Source organism: Seriola lalandi, unplaced genomic scaffold, assembly GCF_002814215.2.
Source record: "Seriola lalandi dorsalis isolate HSWRI2012SDOR001 ecotype SW California unplaced genomic scaffold, Sedor1 jcf7180002054570, whole genome shotgun sequence".
Taxonomy (NCBI): Eukaryota; Metazoa; Chordata; class Actinopteri; order Carangiformes; family Carangidae; genus Seriola; species Seriola lalandi.
The window spans coordinates 160807-180647 of NW_019525123.1; the positions used below are offsets into that span (position 1 = coordinate 160807).

Below are 19841 nucleotides of genomic sequence, written 5' to 3' on the forward strand. Positions count from 1 at the left end.
CCCCCCCCCCTCCACCCACACCAGGACTTCTGCTTTCTGAGCAATCACAGCAACTACTAGTATAATTACTGTCGATCAAAAGTGGCAGTAGAAGACGGTTGTCTGACCTGGCCTCGCTCCTCTCCCTCAGCCGATGCTTCGTGCTCAGGTACATGCGGTGGGCTACATCCTCCATGGCCCACAACTTGAAAAACAGGCCCAGATTCAGCATGGTCAGAATCAGCAAACTGCAAGATACAGAAAATTACCACACAACCTTTAGACATAATGACTTTTATCCACCAAAGGCAGTTTGTCATTTTGGACAACATCCATATTAGATTTTGTATCGCAGCAGTCGACAGTTCTCAGTTGTTTGAAAATACAAGCACAATTTCCGTTTATCATATACAATACAAACCATATTGTTTATGTTTTCAGATTTTTAACTTACATCAGACTCATCCCAGCTACTATCGTGGTGGTGTTCCATCTGTGCGGGCCTTTCATCTCCATGGGGCCTGAAATACATTAGGACAGATCAATAAATGACACATTTTTCCTTCAATGCTGGCTATTTGAAAACAAACCCGGAGTTGCAGTTAATATGAGAAAGTTTTGCACTAGTTTGCAACATTTTTTCTGGTTACAAGCCATTTCCTCCCAGTGGTATTCAAGATTTTGCAACAAGCTTGAGATATAAATGTTGCCGTTTTCTGGGTGTGTCAGAGAGTCTAACTGGTTAAGACGGCGACGTATATCTCCTGCGATCGATGCCTCTGATCTTCAGCCGTTACAGAAGTAGCTGCTGTCTGACATGTAGTCTCCACTGTACACCTTTGCTTTCAAGCCTTTGAGCATTCCTTCCTGTCGTAGCAGCAGCTGTTACATGTGCAGAACAAGTGAACGTTTCCTACACCACAGTCTCCTTTCGAACATTTTCAGACATTTTGATTGTGCTGAAGGTCTTGAGTGTTCATAGTTTACTGCAGTCACATATTTGCAAAACTGAAATTTGCAGAAAAAATTATTTTGGCTTCACTAAATACCATTTGCACTAGAGACATCGCAACTGAAAGTGTTCAAATCTCAGCTAAGCAGCCCTAAAAAAAGGTATAGTTAAACATTTTAGTTAGAAAATATAGGCGTTTTTGTCGAGTTACATAAGAGGAGTGATACCTCTTGAAGATGTAGCCCGATGTGAATTAGCGTAGCTTAGCATAAAGACTGGAAACAGGAGGAAGCTCACTAACATGTTATATCTTAACCCTAACTGTTTCCCCCTGCTTCCAGCCTTTATGCTAAGCTACGCTGAGCTATCCTAACCATCTCCTGGCTGTAGCTTCATATTTAATGGAGAGACGTGAGACTGGCATTAATCTTCTCATCCAAGTCTTGTCAAGAAAGCAAATAAGCATATTTCCCAAATTGTTGAAATGTTCATTCAAAGTGGTAATTAAAGATGTGATGTACCCATAGTGCCATCCCTGTGTTGTTCTGGGTCTTGCCCATACTGCTTGTTGGGTTTCATGTGCTCTGGCAGAGTCCGGCTGTAAGTCCGCCTCCTCCTCCGAAGTCCACCCATCTTCCCAGAATCACCTCCTCCTTGGTTCATCTCTGCTTCCTCCTCCAGCAGTTCTGTTTCTGTTTCGCATCATCACACGGCCACAAAAAGATAAAACGCCAAAACGGGACAGAATCAGGCGTTTACACAATAAAAACATCACGTGGTTTCAAGATCTAAAAAAGGAATCAACGTTCCTAAAACGCCATTTGCTCAACGGGTGGGTCAACCCCTTCAAAAATGTATTTAATTGATAAAGGCTCAGTACACCATGCACTTAAAATTGATTTCAGTCTGAAGCAGGCAACAACGGCCATTTTAAAGCAAACCCAGCTGTAAGATGATTCACTGCAGCAGAGCCTGACGTGTGCTGGAGGAAACAGTTCATATCAGATCAGAGATAAAATGAACCATGGGCTAAGGAAAGTAGACAGGGAAGTGCTCTCCACGGCATGCGAACAGGGCTTTCTACTCACCCAGCTGTCTGAAATAATCCTGTATGCCGCTCCAGGAGTTTTTAGTGATAAAGGACTTGACCAGTCCCCATGGCTGCTTCTTGTACTTCACATCAGTGTAGACCCTAACAGCACAACAGAAGCTTTAAATGTCAGGGATTTAGAAAATATAAAAGTCAACAGATAAACTGACTAATACCTTACCTTAGTCGACACTTCCGCTTCGAGCTACTTATGATGTAGTATCGGTTTTGAGTGTAGAAGTAATCATGATAGGGAACGTCATGAGTGTACACCTCAGACTCCACGTGGTAATACTGACCCTCCCTGGACTCTTTGTACAGCGTCTGAAAAAAGGTAAGTGGAGAAGAAAATAAACGACGAGCCATAATTCACACAAGAACATGTTTATTCATCCATTCAAGCGCGCACACCCCACTCCCGCTGATGTAAACACACCTGGTTCTCTGTAGCGGTGGAGAACTTGCCAATCAGAGGGTTGCTGATGGTTATTGTGTAGTTCAGACTCCGCTTCCTGTTTCCAGAGGCATCCTTTTGCCAGGCATTAAAGCTGGCATCTAAAAAAAAAAAAAAAAAAACAAAGGGCCACAAATGACAAGTTTGATTATCTGGAACTGGCGGGGAAATTGGTTTTGGGAACAGGAGAATAAAAGAATGGGTCTTACTGGTTATCTTCCTGACGTTCATAAACCTGCGGATGAAGCTGGATTCGCTGAAGAGCAGCTCGAACATTTTGCCGGCGCTGAGGTGGAAGACTCTGTTTAAATAGAGTCGACCCTGCATCTGGGACTGTCCCATTTGCTCCTCCACTGATAAACCCAAAAAGGACAGAGGAAGGGGAGAGTCTTAAAATACAAAAAAATACATGCGCTCAACCATCCTCCAGTGCCTGGGTTGTTTTGTTTTTTGTTTGTTTGTTTGTTTGTTTTTATTCCAACCTTCTTCCATGCTGTCTGAACCGCTCTGCTCGGAAACACCGTTCTCATTGGCGTTGAGGTCAAGAAAAAGCGAGGAGCGCTTGGAAACCCGTTCCGGAGCGGCGCGGTCCAGCGACGGGACAGGACTGCGCTGCATTGACGGGGTGTTGCGAGAATTACCCTAGAGGAAGATATGAAGAAGAAAAAAAAATGAGCAGGGGAAAAAACATTTAGATATACACAAAACACATGGTGGAAAAATAAAATTATTATTTTAAATACCGCATTGGCCGAGCTCTGTGAGCCGAGAGGGGAGGGCAGGTCTTCCACTACAGGCGAGGAGGACTCTAAAGGCCCATGCTCCACCACAGGCAGGCGAAGGGAGGGGGTCCGCTCCAGCTTCCCTAAACCATCATCACCACCAGGCCTCACAGCCGGGCTGCAGGCGAACAAACAGGGTGCCGTTAAATTATATACCCCCCCCCCCCACGCATTATTCTGTGGGAGAATAATGCTATGGGACTATGGGAGAGCAGGTGGGTGCGAGTGTGCTCACCTGGTTTGCATGCTTGATTCTGTTGATATCTGTAAGCTCTCCATGTCTTCATGGTTCAGGCCCAGGTCATGCCCATAATGCTGTTTAACCATCTGCCAAAACTCAGAGCAGGTCAGAGTCTGAAAGTGGGGGGGGGGGTGAGGAGAGGTCACAACAGGGTTTGGAAATGGAATAACTTGTTTGGAAATCAGCCTGTGTAGAGATCTCTTCCTCTTTCCCAACGAGAACTCTGCTTTGGCAGATACACAGACTGTAATGTCAACACAAAACAAAAAAAGTGTTGTGGCTTCATGTAACCTGGACACCTCCACACAGCATAATCAGTCTTACCTCCCTGCCTGACATCCAACCTACAAACCTTATTGTCTCTCTGAACCGCTCAGATACTATCTTACATTTTTCTGTTAACCCTCACCAGCCAAGAGCAGCTCAGTATTAGAAACATCACCAAAAATAATCAATCTCTGAAAAGAATATATAGCTTACAATGAAATAAATAGAGCTACGGACACAGGTGTTCAGAGGAAATATCCAGTACCGTCAGTTTGGACATAAAACAAGATCACAAAAACAAGCAAAGCTGCTCCAATTCGTGATAAAAACGGTCAGCATTATTATAGGCGTGTTCATTCAGGCGGATAATTAAGACGTTTTTATCACCACATGGAACCGCGAATGGTGTCAGAGCACATCTTAAAGCCGAGAAAAAAAGTGTAAGGTCCATTTACACAGGCTTCACTTACTTGGACATTTCCCCACAGCTGCGAGCTCTAAGTGGCTGTCACACAGTTGATCTGTAACCTGGACGCACCGCGCTCCCTCACATTCAGGAAGTCCTGGATTTTAGCGAGTTCGGGGGCGTAGAGACGCGCCGCACAGATTTACACCAAAATAATAATAAAAAAAAAAAAAAAAAATGTCGAAAGTCCGGTTCACCGGCGGCCCAGACGCCCGGAGGAGCTCCTGCGTTTTGTTCTGCTTCAGCTGACAGATTCAGTAGCTGCTACCGACACAAGCCGAGCGTCAAGTGCGCTCCGTGCGTTTGGAGGGCAGGGCCGTCAATGCAAATCAGCCCTTAAAGCCACACCTGGAGGGGTCAATGAACTTTACACGGAGATGTTTTTATACAAGTGTTTGTGCTCCGGATCCCGGCAGACCCTCAGCCCTGTGGGAAGGCTGCCATAGTGCCTGTCTATACGAGGTGTCTACTGTAGGCAGCTGTAGAGATCAAATTAAAAGAAGCGATGAAGGCCAGTCGTTTCTCGTCATCATCAGTATCGACAGAAAATAAAAGGCACTGCTGTTCGGCGTGTCCTCTTAAAACAGGTTATTACGATGTGTAAATACTGCTTCTATATAAAGTTAATATTTTCTGTTTATTTATATCCTATCCATTTACTCCTACAATGCAAAGAGTTGCACTGCTTTCAAGTCTTACTCTTAAGCCTCTACGCATCAGCTGACACTTTAACTTTATTAAAAAGTTAACTTCAAGGTTTTCAACATCAACATCAAATCCCATTTTTTATACTGTGTTTGGTATGGTATTTAGGATTCATGCAATACGTTTATATTCTATAATTCTATGGCAAAACACAGAGGGGCTTTTATTGTGAAGCAGCCTCATGAAATGCAATGTATTCTATGTCACAGAGGTTAACACACTCCCAACTACTTCACCTGAAATTTCAGTTGCTTTCATCATCTACAGTTCATTGTACATCTCAAGTGCTTTTACTCTATTAAAGTTCACCTGGCTTTCGGTTCTTATTCTTCCAAAATGTTATTTCGACTACACTCAGCGTTTTACGACTTACACATCAGCTATAAGCAGCGCACAGACTTCAAACTACCTCTGGCACAGCTTAACTCCCATTTCATATCTCACACTCTAAATGACAGCTGCTTTCAGTTCTGACTCCTCGGCTGAGACTTTCGCTGTTTTCATCTCTTGCTCTTCGGTTCGGCCTGATTTCAGTTCTCATTTTTCAACATCTTTCAGTGCTTTTTACATCCAATCTGACATGTCACCTCCCTATGAGGAGTTGCACTTAAGACATTTCAAACCTTGCAAGTGGTTCAACTTAAGCTGCAGCTGGCGTACTGCATCTCACGTGTGAATAATATTTTAGGACATTTGGACTTGTGTTAAACACACTTCCGTTTTCAAAGTACTCTTACCGTGGTTTATTCTTCCTTATCTATTTACTCTTGCAGCACAGAGATTTGGGTAAAAGGTGGCTAAGCTGAGCTCTCTTGGTTTATTTTGAACTGAATCCCTGACACACCTAGGTAAATTATTCCAAACACAGTACATCAGTATATTGAACAATAAATAAAAAAACATGTGTCTGTTGGAGCCATGAGTAAATCATGCCTCTCTGTGCAGAGCGGCACTGATAACCTCAAAAAGGAAGACAGTCTGCGGTCAGGGCAGCGAGTTTTGTACTCTGGACCGATCAGATAAGTGCTGCAAAACGGGGTAAAGTCGCAGACCTGCTGTTGCTCTGGGAGGCATTTAGTCACAGTTCAGTTAAGGTGCTGGATAACTCAAAGTCTGCTTCATAAAAATCACTAGATTACTGCTGTCAGATGTGTGGTATGAAAGGACAGCTGGTCTTGTGGAGAGAGCGTTGTTCTTTACACATGTGAATAAGGTATGAAGAAGGGATTATTATTGAACCTATGGACATTGTACTGATGAGTGAAGTGGAGCAGGGCTTTTACCTGGTTCAACAGTGTGTTTTGCCACATGTGGAAAACACTTCGGTAGCTTTTCTCCCTCGCAGAGAAGGAGGTGAAGAAGAACTGAGGGTGAACACAAAAAGGGAGATAAATAGCAATTCAACGATGTGTCGATTAAAACGGGAGATAAGATCTGATGGACTGCTCTTTTTCTATCACAATATACCTTCTCTGTGCTCATGCAGATCTGGATGGCATTGGGAATCAGTCGAGCTGTTTTCACTCTGGTCATAGACACGGTGTCTCTCAGCCTCAGTGTGATCTATAAATATATAAATAAAAGAGGTAAAGGTTACAGCAGTTAGTGCACACATGCTAATCAAAGACTGCCATAAAATGAAAAAAAAATCCACCTTTAGATACCATTACACTGTCAGATAAATCCTCCCACGCTAATGAGTTATTTTGGTGATCTTGTAATGACTCCCAAGAGGAGGTGTGGACCGCAGTGCTCACAGCAATGAGTTAACCAGCCTGTGTTGTTGGCACATGGCTGACTGAGGCTGCCACAAGTGTAGCAATTAGTGAATCCTCCGTGTTATTTTTCCTTTTGTATCTCGGCAGTCTGTCTGTGTGTAATGTCCTGTAATCTGTTGCACATGGTTGCGAACTGGAAAAAAAAAAAAAAAAAGGGTCTCACCGTTTCTTTTGGAAAAGACATTTCATCAGCGCCACCCTCTCTAATTCTTGGCCGGATATTTGTGGCAAAGAGATTACAGTTTCAAAAAGGGAGCTCAAAAACTCAAGATTTATACAAGGTAATACTGTTTTAAGGTGGATTTTTCCTTTAAATAAGATATATATATATATAAATATATATATGGAAGTGGAAAGTAAAAACCTGTCAAAACGCTTTTTCAATCATTTTAATCTTATTGAAATTCATATATATATTAAGGAGGAGGAATGCATGATCAGCTTAAGTTCGATATTTCTGTATTTTGTTGTCATTTCCACATGTTACATTGATGAGTAGACAGTGTGCTCCTTAACTGTACACTTCCTCCTCCTCCTCCCACTGTCTTATTACCTTCGTCCCCCGAAACACATTGCTGTAGAAACAGAGCCAGTTCTCTGAGAGGTAGAGGCGTCCCTGAAGGAGGATGTCCCGCTGGAGGGCACATGGGTAGTCTGAGGAAAAATGTACAGGGCAGCATCCATACAAATGAGAGCGCCTGTGGTGTTCTGTGACATACTAGATTTATTAAACAGGTCACCCTAATAGATACTGCAGAATAAAGACTACAATTACTCAACAAGCGGATTCTGTGCACTCAGCAATGCATCATATGTAAAATTAAATACTCAAGTGCAAGTAGTATCAGTAGTAGGAGTATTAACTTCCCATTAAGATGATATCGATTTCCACTGTTTCATTATTGCAACATTATTGCAACTGGTGTTGAGCAGCTGGTTATTGCTTCACTAAAAAGATTATTACTCTTCACGCTTTTCAAGTTCGTGCCAAAACCTTTTCGTTTTCCAGAGACAGCAGCTGCGTCACAGGGTGTTTTGTGTAACAAGATCACATCGCCCATTTTCCATTTAATGCAACAGTGAACCCATAAAAAACACGGAGCTTCGACTTGAATATTTTACTTTTATCTCCGATGAAACACTGACGGATGTAGGTACGGGGAATATATGGGATTTTGTCACAAAGCGTAGCAAAATGTTCTTTAAATATATAAATAAGATACACATTGGGAACATCAGAGTATTACAGATTGTATTTTTATGGCATATTAGAATAACAGCATCTGAACTGATCAAATTAATACCTGGCCTTCACAACTCACCCACTATGAGTCTCTCCGACTCCGGCAGCTCTTTGAACAGCTTCTTAAACTCGTCCCACCTCTGTTTGTAGGTGACCAGAGGAGTCTGAGGCGCAGCCAGACACTGTCCTTGAGGATCAGAGCTCTGGTGGTGGAGGAGAGGTGAACATTACCGACACAGGTACATGAATGCAGCATTTGTCAAGTTCAAATGCCTCAGGAGTATTTGTTCTGTCTTTGCGCAGGGAACACACACAAAAATGATAAATGTGTGTAATGTCGGGGCAGAGAGAATAAAAAGCACGTTTGTCTGTGCACATGATAAATGGCATTAGTAGCCTTGTGGGCTTTGCATCAGAGAGGAAACCGCAATCCCACTTGAAGGAGGTTAAACACGGTGAAATAAAGCTGAGCCACAAGAGGGCAGTCAAAGGTTTTTCCATTTTGTAGTTCATTATTAGCTCCACTGGGACTGCAGGGTTTGAGTGAATTGTATTTAAGATCCAATATAAAATGTGATATACAAGCAAAATGCTTGATTTCATGAAGCGGCAGTGGCTTCATGTGAACTGGGTCAGTGCGGTGCTTTACCTCTCCTTCATCAGAGCTCAACCTCTCATCAGCCAGGGATGTTGTCTCATCTGTAACGTCACCACTGCCCACGCCTGACTGGTTGGATACCTGGTCCATCTACTCTGCTGCTCTGCTCAAATTAAAAAAAAAAATAATAATAATAATAATAATTTTTTTTATTACATTAAGGAAAAAGGCATAATTTCAACTTCAATTAATTTTCAACTTCTGCAGATAAACAGGTCCCAGTGGCTTCACATGCAGAAGCTGGGTCTGTTGAGTTGAACTTTAAGACCATGATCTGAACCTCGGCGGTGAATGTCATCTAACAGGGAAATCCAGCAGCTCCACAGGGGGGGAAAGTTATTATCGCTGCACCAGAACTGGTTTGACTGGGAGGATTACTGAAGGAGCTCAGTCATGCCAGGGAACAAAAACCTTCATGCACTCATGGCTACCAGTACAGACACCCGCGATAAGTCGTGAAACAGAAAAGCATCGCAAAAAAAAACAACATGTTTGCGCCACGGAGTGAAAACTCTTTGTAAGAAATTGTCTTAGCTTTGCTTAAAACAACAGTGACGTCTTATCTCTCGGTCGGTCCGCTGTTAAGATTAAAATGACTGATATAAATATAAATGTTCAATCTTGTCAAAGCAAAACCAAGATGATAAAAGATCACTATCACATGTGTAAAAGCTGTCACTCGTGAACCTTAAATACCTCTCACGCACAGCGCCATACTCGCACACGGTGTGCTGTGGCTCCAGCATGTGTCAACATGCGGGTTTGTCTGACTCAAAGCTGCTGCTCTCAGTCACTTACCTGGCACGGAGCGGACCCGGGATTTCTGTTCTCAGTGTGCCACCGAGATTTCAATTTTTTTTTAAATATATATATATTTTAAATTAAGCAAACAAGTAGCGGTTGTTTGTCCCACGCAGCTCTGGAGCTCAGTTGATGAGTGAAGTGTGCTGCAGCTGCATCCCATCCGTGGAACATACCTCAGGGGAGTTGTCACCTCATTGTTGACGCTCATTGGTTTTCGTGAATCAAGTTAAGGACAAAATGACCTCTCCCTTCATTAATTCACGAAACGCACAGGAAGCTTGACTCTAATTATAGGCACGTACTTTTCATTCCAAGCATTCACAGGTGAGCAAACTCACCTGTGTGTGATGCGTTTTCTTTTCAGGGAATCCGTTTTTATTAACAATTGCAAAATGTATTTAAAAGGCACATTAAGTCATGAATTGCAAACACTAAAATAAACTCGGATCTAAAACAAACAAAAAAAACAACTAATTAAAGTAGTTCAATCTATTTGTGTAAAGAAGCATAGAGGCAGGGTGCAGGAGACTCTACAGTATGTGTGTTATGCGGAGAGACCAGTTCGACAGCATCGTTAGAAACTATGAGGTCAAACAGGCAAACACAGACACACACACACATTATTCTTTTTCCCCATGTTTTAATTCTTTTGGAGTAACATGATGAAAGTATTGGACAGCAGAAGGCCAGAGTCTGACTCTTACACATTCACACGGCAAATTACACAACACAGCACAGCATGAAACACAACCATAAAAACAAAAAAAAAAGAGAGAACAACAAAGCCTTTACGTCAAAATGCTGGCAATAAATAGACTGATCTTATTAAATTTATATTCAATACTCTTCTGTACAGATGGGTCTATGAATTACAATACATCAACCGAACAATCCTCTTCAGGAAGAGCAACACAGCTACACACACAGAAATCATGTAAACAGAGAAAGGAAGAAACGGGGTGAAGAGATCCCCCTTTCATACACGCATTAAATCCACACATACACACACACACACACAATCAATGACCATGCAGAGGATCCAGAGTAAGCCGATATGAGGCAACAAATAATTATGAATACAGTACATCTTTCTCTTTTCCCTCCACATGAAATTGCACACACACACACACACACACACACACACACACTCACACAATCACCCACAAAGGGAGCACAGGGGGGAGCACACGGGTTTTGAGAATACGAGCAGGTGGAATGTGATTCTGCGGTGGAGGGGTCCGAGATGAAAACTGGAAAGGTTGTGAGAGGTGGGAGCTCTATTCCTCCAGCGTACGGAAGGCGTTCTGCATGTCCTCCACCAGCTGAGCGTACTCGGCCTTGATCTTAGCCTCGCCGTCCTTCACTGGGTCCTGTGCAGACACAGAGATACATGCTTAGAATGGGAACAGCAGACTATGTGCCTGATCTATGGTGCTTAAACTACGGCCTGTTTCTCACTGTGTTCCACAGATATCAGTTCTTCACTTTAGGAAGGAGTTGGACAAAAATTACACTGTTCTTTCCCCCTGGAATGATGTGCAGAATCATTTGAAATAGTGAGAGCTGATTAGTTTTGGTTTGTTTGAATTTAACTTTATTTTTCTGCTGTGGAAACTCATGCTTATTTTGTATCTTATGCTCCTTTGTAGCATGTGACATGAGTCATCCAAGTCTGTTTATGGTATTTGTACTTATTCTTGTAATAATGTTTCTATGTAGCCCCCTAGAGAGATTTTTACCTATTTAAATAAAGTAAAAATGGAAAAAAGAAAATCTGATGGGTGGGGGTTATTTCCATAAATAATTAAAGCATTGCACGGTAAAATTAACTTCCCACCTCTTTACTATGATTGTTTCAACCCTTAAGTCGCTCCCTCAGATACAGTCCATACAGTGACTCGTTCTCTAATGTATAAACAGACTTAATGTAAATTATAAAACAAGATTATAATATGAAGATAAGGCAAAAGTCAATAAAAATGTCCAGTTTAGCTAATAATTAATCAATTTTTACTCTGTGACTCCTGCAGTGATGAATGCTTCAAATAAAATAAAGAATTTTCTTTTTCCTCCAAGTCTTAGGACTTCACAACGATTGTATATTAAACATAAGAGAAAAAAAACCAAACAGACATATTAGGGTATGTGGAAAAACTTAAATATACATGTTAACAGATTTCCATTTTTTCCTATTCTATGAATTCTGTTTTAACAACTTAACATCAACCTGAGCGCCGCTAAATTAACACATAGTGCAGAGGACATACCTTGAATTTCATTGAGCTGATCCTATAGAGGATTTCTCCCATGTGCTCCCTGATCATGGCCCAGGTGATCTTGTTGTCGCTCTGAGCCGTGGTCTCCACCGCGTGCCGGGCCATATCGTAGAAAGAAATCATGTTGGAGAGAATCCCCACTGTCTTATAGAAGGGACAGAACCTGAAGAGATATGCAAGAAGTCAGTTATCGTTATCAGTAATCACGAGATTAAATCAGCAGTTCTGTCAAATGTTTTAATCCATTATGTCTATTTAGGACTAATCAGATTTATAGTGACAAAAATACTCAATAGTCGTGTTTCACTTTTATTTCAACATCAATTTGAGAGTGGGATGAACAGTAAGTGAGTTTGTGTTACAGTGGGTACAATGTTACCTGTCGTAAGGAGTGTAACCGTTCTGCTGCAGGAAGTCGTCCTTGATCAGTTTGGCCACTTCCAGGGTGATTTTATCTGATTCTGCCAGTGATGCCTGTTAAGAGTGATAATCAAGTCACCAGCTGCTTTACAACATTATCCAATCATTGATGCAAAACAGTGATGACAACACTGCCACCGACTTTAAGCTGAATTACCTTTCCAACAAGCTGCACGATCTCAGCCAGGTCCTCCTCCTCCTGCAAGATCTCCTTGGCCTTGGTACGCAGCGGCACAAATTCAGGGAAGTGCTTGTCGTAATACTCATCCAGCGCACGGGTGTATTTGCTGTAGCTGATCAGCCAGTTCACAGAAGGGAAGTGCTTCCTCTGAGCCAGCTTCTTATCCAGACCCCAGAACACCTGAGAGAAGAAAACACGGGGTCATAACTACCAACAACCAACAAAACGGATCTACTTCATTAGAGTGGCAGAGTTTGATCATTTACCTGTACAATACCAAGTGTGGCTGAAGTAACGGGGTCAGAGAAGTCACCACCAGGAGGTGACACACTGAAAAAATAAACCCCAAAAAATATCAAAACATTATTCATTTATTTCACATTGTAGGCCCGACAGTTACAGTCCACAACACATGTGCAGAGTAATGTCTCCCTCTAGTGACGTGAAGCTGTACTCACGCTCCAACAATGCTGACGCTGCCCTCTCTCTCAGGGTTGCCCAGGCACTTCACCCTGCCAGCTCGCTCGTAGAAGGAGGCGAGACGAGCGCCCAAGTAAGCAGGATAACCACTGTCTGTGGGCAGGTACAAAAAATATATATATATATACCACATCTGTATACACAGTTCACAGCCCTTCTGCTTTCTAGATGTAAGACAATTGAACACTGCACCGCCGTACTGGTTTTTCTCTAACAAAAACTAGCTCCACTTGATGGGGGAAATTCAAGCATTAAAAATTGAGTCAGCTGATTCAGTCAGCTGATGGATGGGCTTCATATATCACCGCAAATTCAAATGCTCACGATAGGATTTACACTTGTGCGATGATCCTGACTATTAAATGAAATTGCCGTGTTAACCTCAGACACGGAGCATTGTGCCTTTCAATACGAGGTTCAATGCAGTGCATTTATCGCCCAGCTGGAAGGAGGGGTGAGTAATAAAATATTTTCACTGAAGATTAATCTGTAGTCAAAAAAATACACTAAGAAAACCTGCATATAGCTGGAATTCATTTTAGGCATTAAAAAAAAATTACCTAAACAATTAATTGTTGCAGATTAACTTTTGATTAATCAATCAACTAATCAAGTATTGGTCTAATCCTTTCAGCTATACTTGGAAGAGCAGATTATACAACTTCGTGCCATTTGAGGGTTCAGCTAAAAGGTTTAAGTTGTAAGCATTGTCTTCAGTTAACAGGATCTTCCTGTAATCCACTAAATGCGTTGTTTTTCCTGACATTGATATGAGAAGTCGAAGGGAGAGTGTTTCGGTTTGTTTTGCGAGTCACTGCCGCAGAAAATGATCACTAGAAGTATTTATACAAAACTAATTTCCTGTAATCCAGTGTGAAGTTTGAGTCTGATGCCCAACCTTTAACTATCTTTCATCACCCAGTGCTAGAAATTCAGCTCAGAAGCACCAATATGCCATTAACCTTTATTACACTTTGCTATCTCCGGGAGACCCCGAACTTACCAGCAGGCATCTCTGCCAGACGGCCAGAAATCTCCCTGAGGGCCTCGGCCCAACGGGAGGTAGAGTCGGCCATCATGCTCACATTGTATCCCATGTCTCTGAAGTACTCAGACAGTGTGATTCCTGCCAAAACAAACTCAGTGAGTACACACTGCTCATGTGAGCTAAGAAGCAATCACAGAATGAGAGTGAATGAGTCATCCGTTAACTCACGCTATTGATTATTTTTTTTAATGTATTCTTTTAGCACTTCATTGTTCCGTGATTGGATGAAGATGACGTTCTGAATATGCTTAAAGTGTATTTGACACATCTTGACGGTTACCTGTGTAGATGGAGGCTTCTCTGGCAGCTACAGGCATGTTGGAGGTGTTGGCCACCAGCGCTGTTCTCTTCATGATGCTCTCCGTCTTCCCATCCACCTCCATGGTCAGCTGTTGGCCAGACAACAATGTCAGTTACCCGGAAAGTCACTTTCATCAGTATAAAAGGCAAGCGGCATGTCTACCCACCTCGGGGAAGTCTCGCAGTACTTCTGACATCTCGTTACCTCGCTCCCCGCAGCCTACGTAGATGATGACATCGCTGTTGGAGTACTTGGACAGGGACTGGGAGATGACAGTCTTACCACAACCAAAGGCTCCTGGGATGGCTGTTGTTCCTCCCTGCACACATCTTCGAAAAGAGAAGAGGGGAAAAATGAGTCATAAAAAGCCGCAAGTGAAAAGATTAAAAAGATTAAAAGGTGGATGTGGGACTCACGGGAAAAGGGCGTCCAGCACTCTCTGTCCAGTCAGCAGCGGGTGATTGGCGGGAAGCTTCTCTGTGACAGGCCGCACTTGTCTGACGGGCCACACCTGCACCATGGTGAACTTCTCCTTCACCCCCTCAAACTCCAGCTCCATCACCACATCCTGACACAGGCGCACACACACATACACGCCCTTTAACACAAGGCAACATCTAACAGTCACTTTGAAAGCAGAGCTGCTGCTGGAGGTGAGTCATACTCACGTTGACGTCGTAGTTTCCAGGAGGAGCCACGTAGGTCACGGTGCCTCTGTTTTTGGGGGGCAGCATGATCTTGTGCCTGATGAGGGAGTTCTCATACACCATCCCGTAGATGTCTCCTCCTGTGATGTGACTGCCAACCTAACAACAGGAAAGGAGAATGGACATACTGTCAAGTTAATTCACCTCACGATTCTAACAGGTCAAGAAAAAGTCTGCACAGACACATACCCGCAGGCTCTTGCTGGGCGAAAACTCCCACTTGAGGTCTCGGTTGAGGGCTCCGATGTTAACGCCTCTGGGGATGTAGATACTTTGTGTGATGTCATTGATGTCCTTCAGGGGTCGCTGGATACCATCAAAGATGGACCCCATGATTCCTGGACCCAGCTCGACGGAGAGAGGCTTCCCCGTCCGCAGCACGGGGTCTCCTACAGACACACCAGCTGTGCTCACGCTCAGGAAAATACAGTAAGTTTGGATGAGAGTCCAGAACAGTTTCTAATATAAACTTCTGCATGAGATAAATACAAAAACAATAGTGTACGCTCAGCTCAGCTGCTACTAATTAATTCAGTCTAATACAACAGTAAAAAGGATCAGACAGGCAGATTATCAAAGATAAAGACTGTGTTTATAATATAATACAATGCTTGGTTTTGATTAAACTGTTTTACGAAGTTGTTTATTCAACTTTGAGGCCAGCTTGGAGGGGGATGTAGGTGCTGCGGACTTGCAGTGCATAACAGTGGGAGGCGTTTCAAATATTTAGTCTGCTCCCAATGAGATGAATTATTGTTGTAGCCTCTGAAACAGTTCAGTTCAGTATTGTTGAAAACAGTTTTAACACTACACAAACACATTGTTACTTCAAAACAGAAGCACACGTACTAACGGCCACACAAATGGATGGACATCGTTTCGACAGTAAGGATACATGTCTCCTCGTAGACCTGGATGGTGGCCATGTCTCCCTCCAGCCTGATGATCTCTCCCACCAGCTCGCTGTGGCCGACACGGACCAGCTCGTACATGGCTGCTCCCGCCATGGCCGTAGCTGTCACCACTAGAAACACAAACAAGGTATAATCATGAGACCAAATGTATTTAAATTAATATATGTTAGACAGATGTGAGCTTTGTTTTTGGAAAAACAGCTATGACTAAAAAATTGAATAATTTTTGACCATGAAGGGATGCAAAGTTTCATGTCATTTCTTCCTTAAAAAAAACATTTTGGACTTTTATCATAAATGAAATGTGGAGGAAGAAGAGTGATAAAGGTGACAGAGTCCATGTGTGTGTTTGTGGTGACCAACCTGGTCCGGAGACTCCATGAACATATCCAAACTGGCTCTCTCTCTCCTCGTCCCTGATCTTAGGCAGCTTGGACATGTCCATCTTCACGGGTTTATTAGTCTAACTGTGTGGAGAGCAGAGAGGAATCAGTTGAGGGAGACATTAGGCAACAGAGAAAGGAGAAAATTAACCAGGGGAGTGCAGATGAGGCCACCCACTCCCCTGCTACTTTCAACAACACGACATCTGCGTCTACATTTTAATAAGTTAGGCTTTTATGAGTAGCCACAATGAAAAGTGCTTTGATTGCTGCTGTAAACGGTGCTAGGAAAACTATTAAATCTATACTTGGAGGAATGATATGATGAGTGATATAACTTTCTGAATGTGAAATAGGAAAAAACAAAAAATAAAAAAATAAAAATCGATTTAATATTAAATATGTATTTGTAAAAACCCCTCCTTCTGTAACCATGGTAAACCCCCCCTTCTTTTTTGCTGGCTGCACACAGGTCCAGCACTACAGTCAGCTAACATTAGAGGGGAATCCCACACAGTGCAGCATGTTTCCCCTTCACATATGTACAGACAGCACATCTATACAACTTTTAAATACAGACATTTACACCCCCCCCCACCCCCCCAATCTTATTTTTCCTTTCATTTTTACCATATATCACATGATATTCTTATCCTAGCTCAATTCTGCAACATGCAGGAGCAACACAAATACAAGTTGTCATCAGTCGTGACATGAAGCCATCCCCACAGGGAGCACACTGCAGATGCTGTTAACACACGTAAGAGCAGCTTCATCTGCAATACACTGTATGCATCAGCCACAGGAGATGGAGCCGGCACACTCATATTACTCAGTTTTTACCTCCCTCATTTCTCATTCTCTATCTGACAATGGTATCGCACATACACTGTTTCTATGCCCTTTTCTTGTCCTTCCCACTGATGCACAGATCTTCCTGTTTACGCGAGGCTGCTTAGCCCATCTGTGCAGGAATACAGCAGCTCCACCAACAGGTCAATGCAGTAATTACAAGAAGTACACTTAAAAAGGCTCAAATCTGGTCCCTGGTACATTTTGCATTTTCTTTTTTTCTTTTTAAAAAGACCAAAAACTGACTAAATTTGATTGCTTTCTATTCGTAATTGTGTGTGTGTTTCAACACAACAACACCTAGCACACCTTGAGTATTTACAGGTATGCTTGAATCACTGTGTACCTCATGTTTTTAAAGAGCCTCCAAAGATCAGCATACAATGGAAAGATAAGGCCTATTGTTCTAATGATTCATTTAAGATCACAGGCAGCTCTCTTCCCTCTTGATTAATAAAAACCCTATCAATCCTAATAGCATTAAATATAAACCTTTAAAAATGCCTTTTGTGACATGATTTGTTACAAGTATCTTTACATGCAGCTAAAGTCAAATTCCCATGTAATAACCCTGGCTACAGCATAGGTCCATAACTTCCAGATAAAAGAGTTATTGCAAAGGACTTACAGACAGACCTGATCATATGATCCTGGCACATGACCGGCTGGCCTTACTGTGTGAGTCTCTTTAAGGAAGTGGAAAACTAGCATGGTGCAAAACTGGGAAGTACAAACTGTGACTGTGTGGAAACACTGGAGAAACTCACCAACCCCCCTTCGACTACTATCCTCCACAGAAAATGGACAAGGGGGCTTACTAAAGATAACTTTATCCTTCATTATTATACCATTGACCTTACCTTTGTTTTGCTAACGTGTGATGGTTAGTAAAGAAAAAGGTTGGAATGATCTTCTAGTGTCAATAAATGTCAAATTCAAAGTTAAAGAAGAGCAATATAGATTGGTAACCAGACAGGGACAAGAGGGCTGTACGTGTATTAACTGCAACAGAGAATTGAAGACAGGATTTGTCTCACTTTACGCTCATTATTGAATATCTGAGCAAAGGGACAGTGGGGTTAACACTAAGAAGAGACATCTGCATGTAGATACCTGATGTCTGTGCAAGAATGAGCTCAGAAATGTTTCATGTAGGTGAGATGACCACGCAAAACATCTTGACACAGTGACGTTAATTGCAGACTTCTTTTATGCAGGTATGAAACTCTGCTAAACTTTATTGTCTTTAATGCAATAAATACGCTCCAATAATAGAGATTCAATGACATAGGTATGACCTGGTAGTCTGTATTTAGTATATGGTGAGCAGGGCTCTGTGTCATTGCTTAAAAACTGATCCCAATGCAGGATATTCTGTTTGACACCTTTCCTCGAAATTGTTCCTTAGTTAGCTTTACTGACACAACAAGGAGAGTCTAAAATCCGGCCGATAAATCATAAATGAACACGTCTGTAACCTCCACTCATTCCCAGTTCGTTTTAACAGTGAAAAAATGTTAGCTAGCACCGTAGGTTATTCGGTATTATGAAAACGATAGCAAGACTGGTCTCTCGGCCTGGATGAAAACTGCTGGCTCTACCGTTTTGGCGCAACGGGAAAACTAAATGATTTCATTATCAAGATATAACAAAGCCAATGTTAGTTAATAATATCGAGATAGCTCAGCACGGGTGAAGTAAAATACAATACTTGCCGTATGGTTGTGAAGTGGTGGTTTACCGTCTTGCCTCGAGAGAGAAACGATGGGTGCTGTGATGCGTGACAGCAGACTGAGATCAGCTGACTTCATTCACTCGTCGCTCGGTTTTACTGCTGGGCCCCTGCAGCCGCCGCCATTTTGGATCCGCCCCGGGACTACGGCAAAGATTTTCAAGTGATGAACAATAGCGATCGATCACTCTAAATCAGTATTCGTCTACAGCAAGCATTATAATGGGTTCAACAGAGGAAAGGCCACTACTGGACCAAAATGAGTTTTGGGACATTCACGGACAATATTTTTTAATTAATTTAAACGTTCATGTCCCATAGTGCACTGTTTATCAAGAGCTATTTCTTATTATTTTAACTTAACAATCTAAAATCTACAAAACTTCAAATAATGTTTACTATAAAATTTTATGAGACAGTTAATAAAAGTATGGTGATGAAGGCCATGAGATCAAAAAAATATATAAAACAGCCTTCTAGTATCTCTAGGAAACTCTAAGCGTCGTGTGCTGAAATATAGAAGACTGTAGATGTTTGTGACTATGAATTTGTATAAATCATACATTCCCCTATACTGAGTAATAAATTGCAAGTGACCCCTGCATTTTTTCCTAATCTTGACACCCTGAAATATAGAAGGGCTGTTGCAATAGGTTTAATGTTTCAATTCATACTATATTACTGTATAATTATTTTTGCATTTAATCAACTTAACATTACAACATATAGAACAGAGACAAACACCTACATTTTACCCCTGGTTAATGTTGCCATGCTGGCAGGCTATAACAATTATCAAATATAAATATATAATAATTATCATAATTATAGGTCATATCTGTACACCTTACATTACATGTATAAGACAGACAAGATAAAGGACGGACTAGGCAATGTATCTATCTCTCATGCGGTGAATATCTTTGCAGTAACTTTTGAGCCAAAATGGAGGTGCTATCACATATTGCTGCGATTAATTTTTTACTCCATGAAAGTGTCCCTCTCTTAAAATATAATCTAAATGTGAATGTTAACGGAAATAAATGTTTTATATCTAAGAATTTCATAAACGGATACCTCTTTATGGTGGTCTCTAGTTATATATGTAGGGCTTGGTTTATGTTTTTA

At 41.9% G+C, this 19841-nt stretch overlaps 2 protein-coding genes across 2 annotated transcripts in view; both read right to left on the reverse strand.

The window, feature by feature from the left end:
- Nucleotides 1–9536, reverse strand: part of gramd1c (GRAM domain containing 1c) — a 12423-nt gene extending 2887 nt beyond the window's left edge. Inside the window, exons 1-16 of the mRNA XM_023416982.2 lie at nucleotides 9414–9536; nucleotides 8607–8718; nucleotides 8037–8160; nucleotides 7268–7368; nucleotides 6404–6499; nucleotides 6220–6300; nucleotides 3493–3611; nucleotides 3219–3375; nucleotides 2958–3117; nucleotides 2685–2828; nucleotides 2458–2576; nucleotides 2203–2345; nucleotides 2020–2123; nucleotides 1453–1623; nucleotides 434–500; nucleotides 108–227 (exon numbers count right to left, since the gene is read on the reverse strand). Coding sequence (XP_023272750.1) covers nucleotides 108–227; nucleotides 434–500; nucleotides 1453–1623; nucleotides 2020–2123; nucleotides 2203–2345; nucleotides 2458–2576; nucleotides 2685–2828; nucleotides 2958–3117; nucleotides 3219–3375; nucleotides 3493–3611; nucleotides 6220–6300; nucleotides 6404–6499; nucleotides 7268–7368; nucleotides 8037–8160; nucleotides 8607–8705 — 1805 coding nt within the window. The 5' untranslated portion in view covers nucleotides 8706–8718; nucleotides 9414–9536. The remainder of the gene's footprint in view (nucleotides 1–107; nucleotides 228–433; nucleotides 501–1452; nucleotides 1624–2019; nucleotides 2124–2202; nucleotides 2346–2457; nucleotides 2577–2684; nucleotides 2829–2957; nucleotides 3118–3218; nucleotides 3376–3492; nucleotides 3612–6219; nucleotides 6301–6403; nucleotides 6500–7267; nucleotides 7369–8036; nucleotides 8161–8606; nucleotides 8719–9413) is intronic.
- Nucleotides 9537–10039: 503 nt separating this feature from the next.
- Nucleotides 10040–18816, reverse strand: atp6v1ab (ATPase H+ transporting V1 subunit Ab). Its single transcript, XM_023417031.2, has 15 exons — nucleotides 18697–18816; nucleotides 16110–16213; nucleotides 15728–15856; nucleotides 15022–15236; nucleotides 14794–14931; nucleotides 14542–14693; nucleotides 14292–14454; nucleotides 14105–14213; nucleotides 13780–13902; nucleotides 12755–12869; nucleotides 12563–12626; nucleotides 12273–12476; nucleotides 12075–12169; nucleotides 11687–11858; nucleotides 10040–10789 (listed from the first exon to the last, which is right to left on the reverse strand). Exons 2-15 carry the CDS (start codon nucleotides 16189–16191, stop codon nucleotides 10697–10699), a joined length of 1854 nt encoding a protein of 617 aa, XP_023272799.1. The 5' UTR covers nucleotides 16192–16213; nucleotides 18697–18816; the 3' UTR covers nucleotides 10040–10696.
- Nucleotides 18817–19841: the final 1025 nt, after the last annotated feature.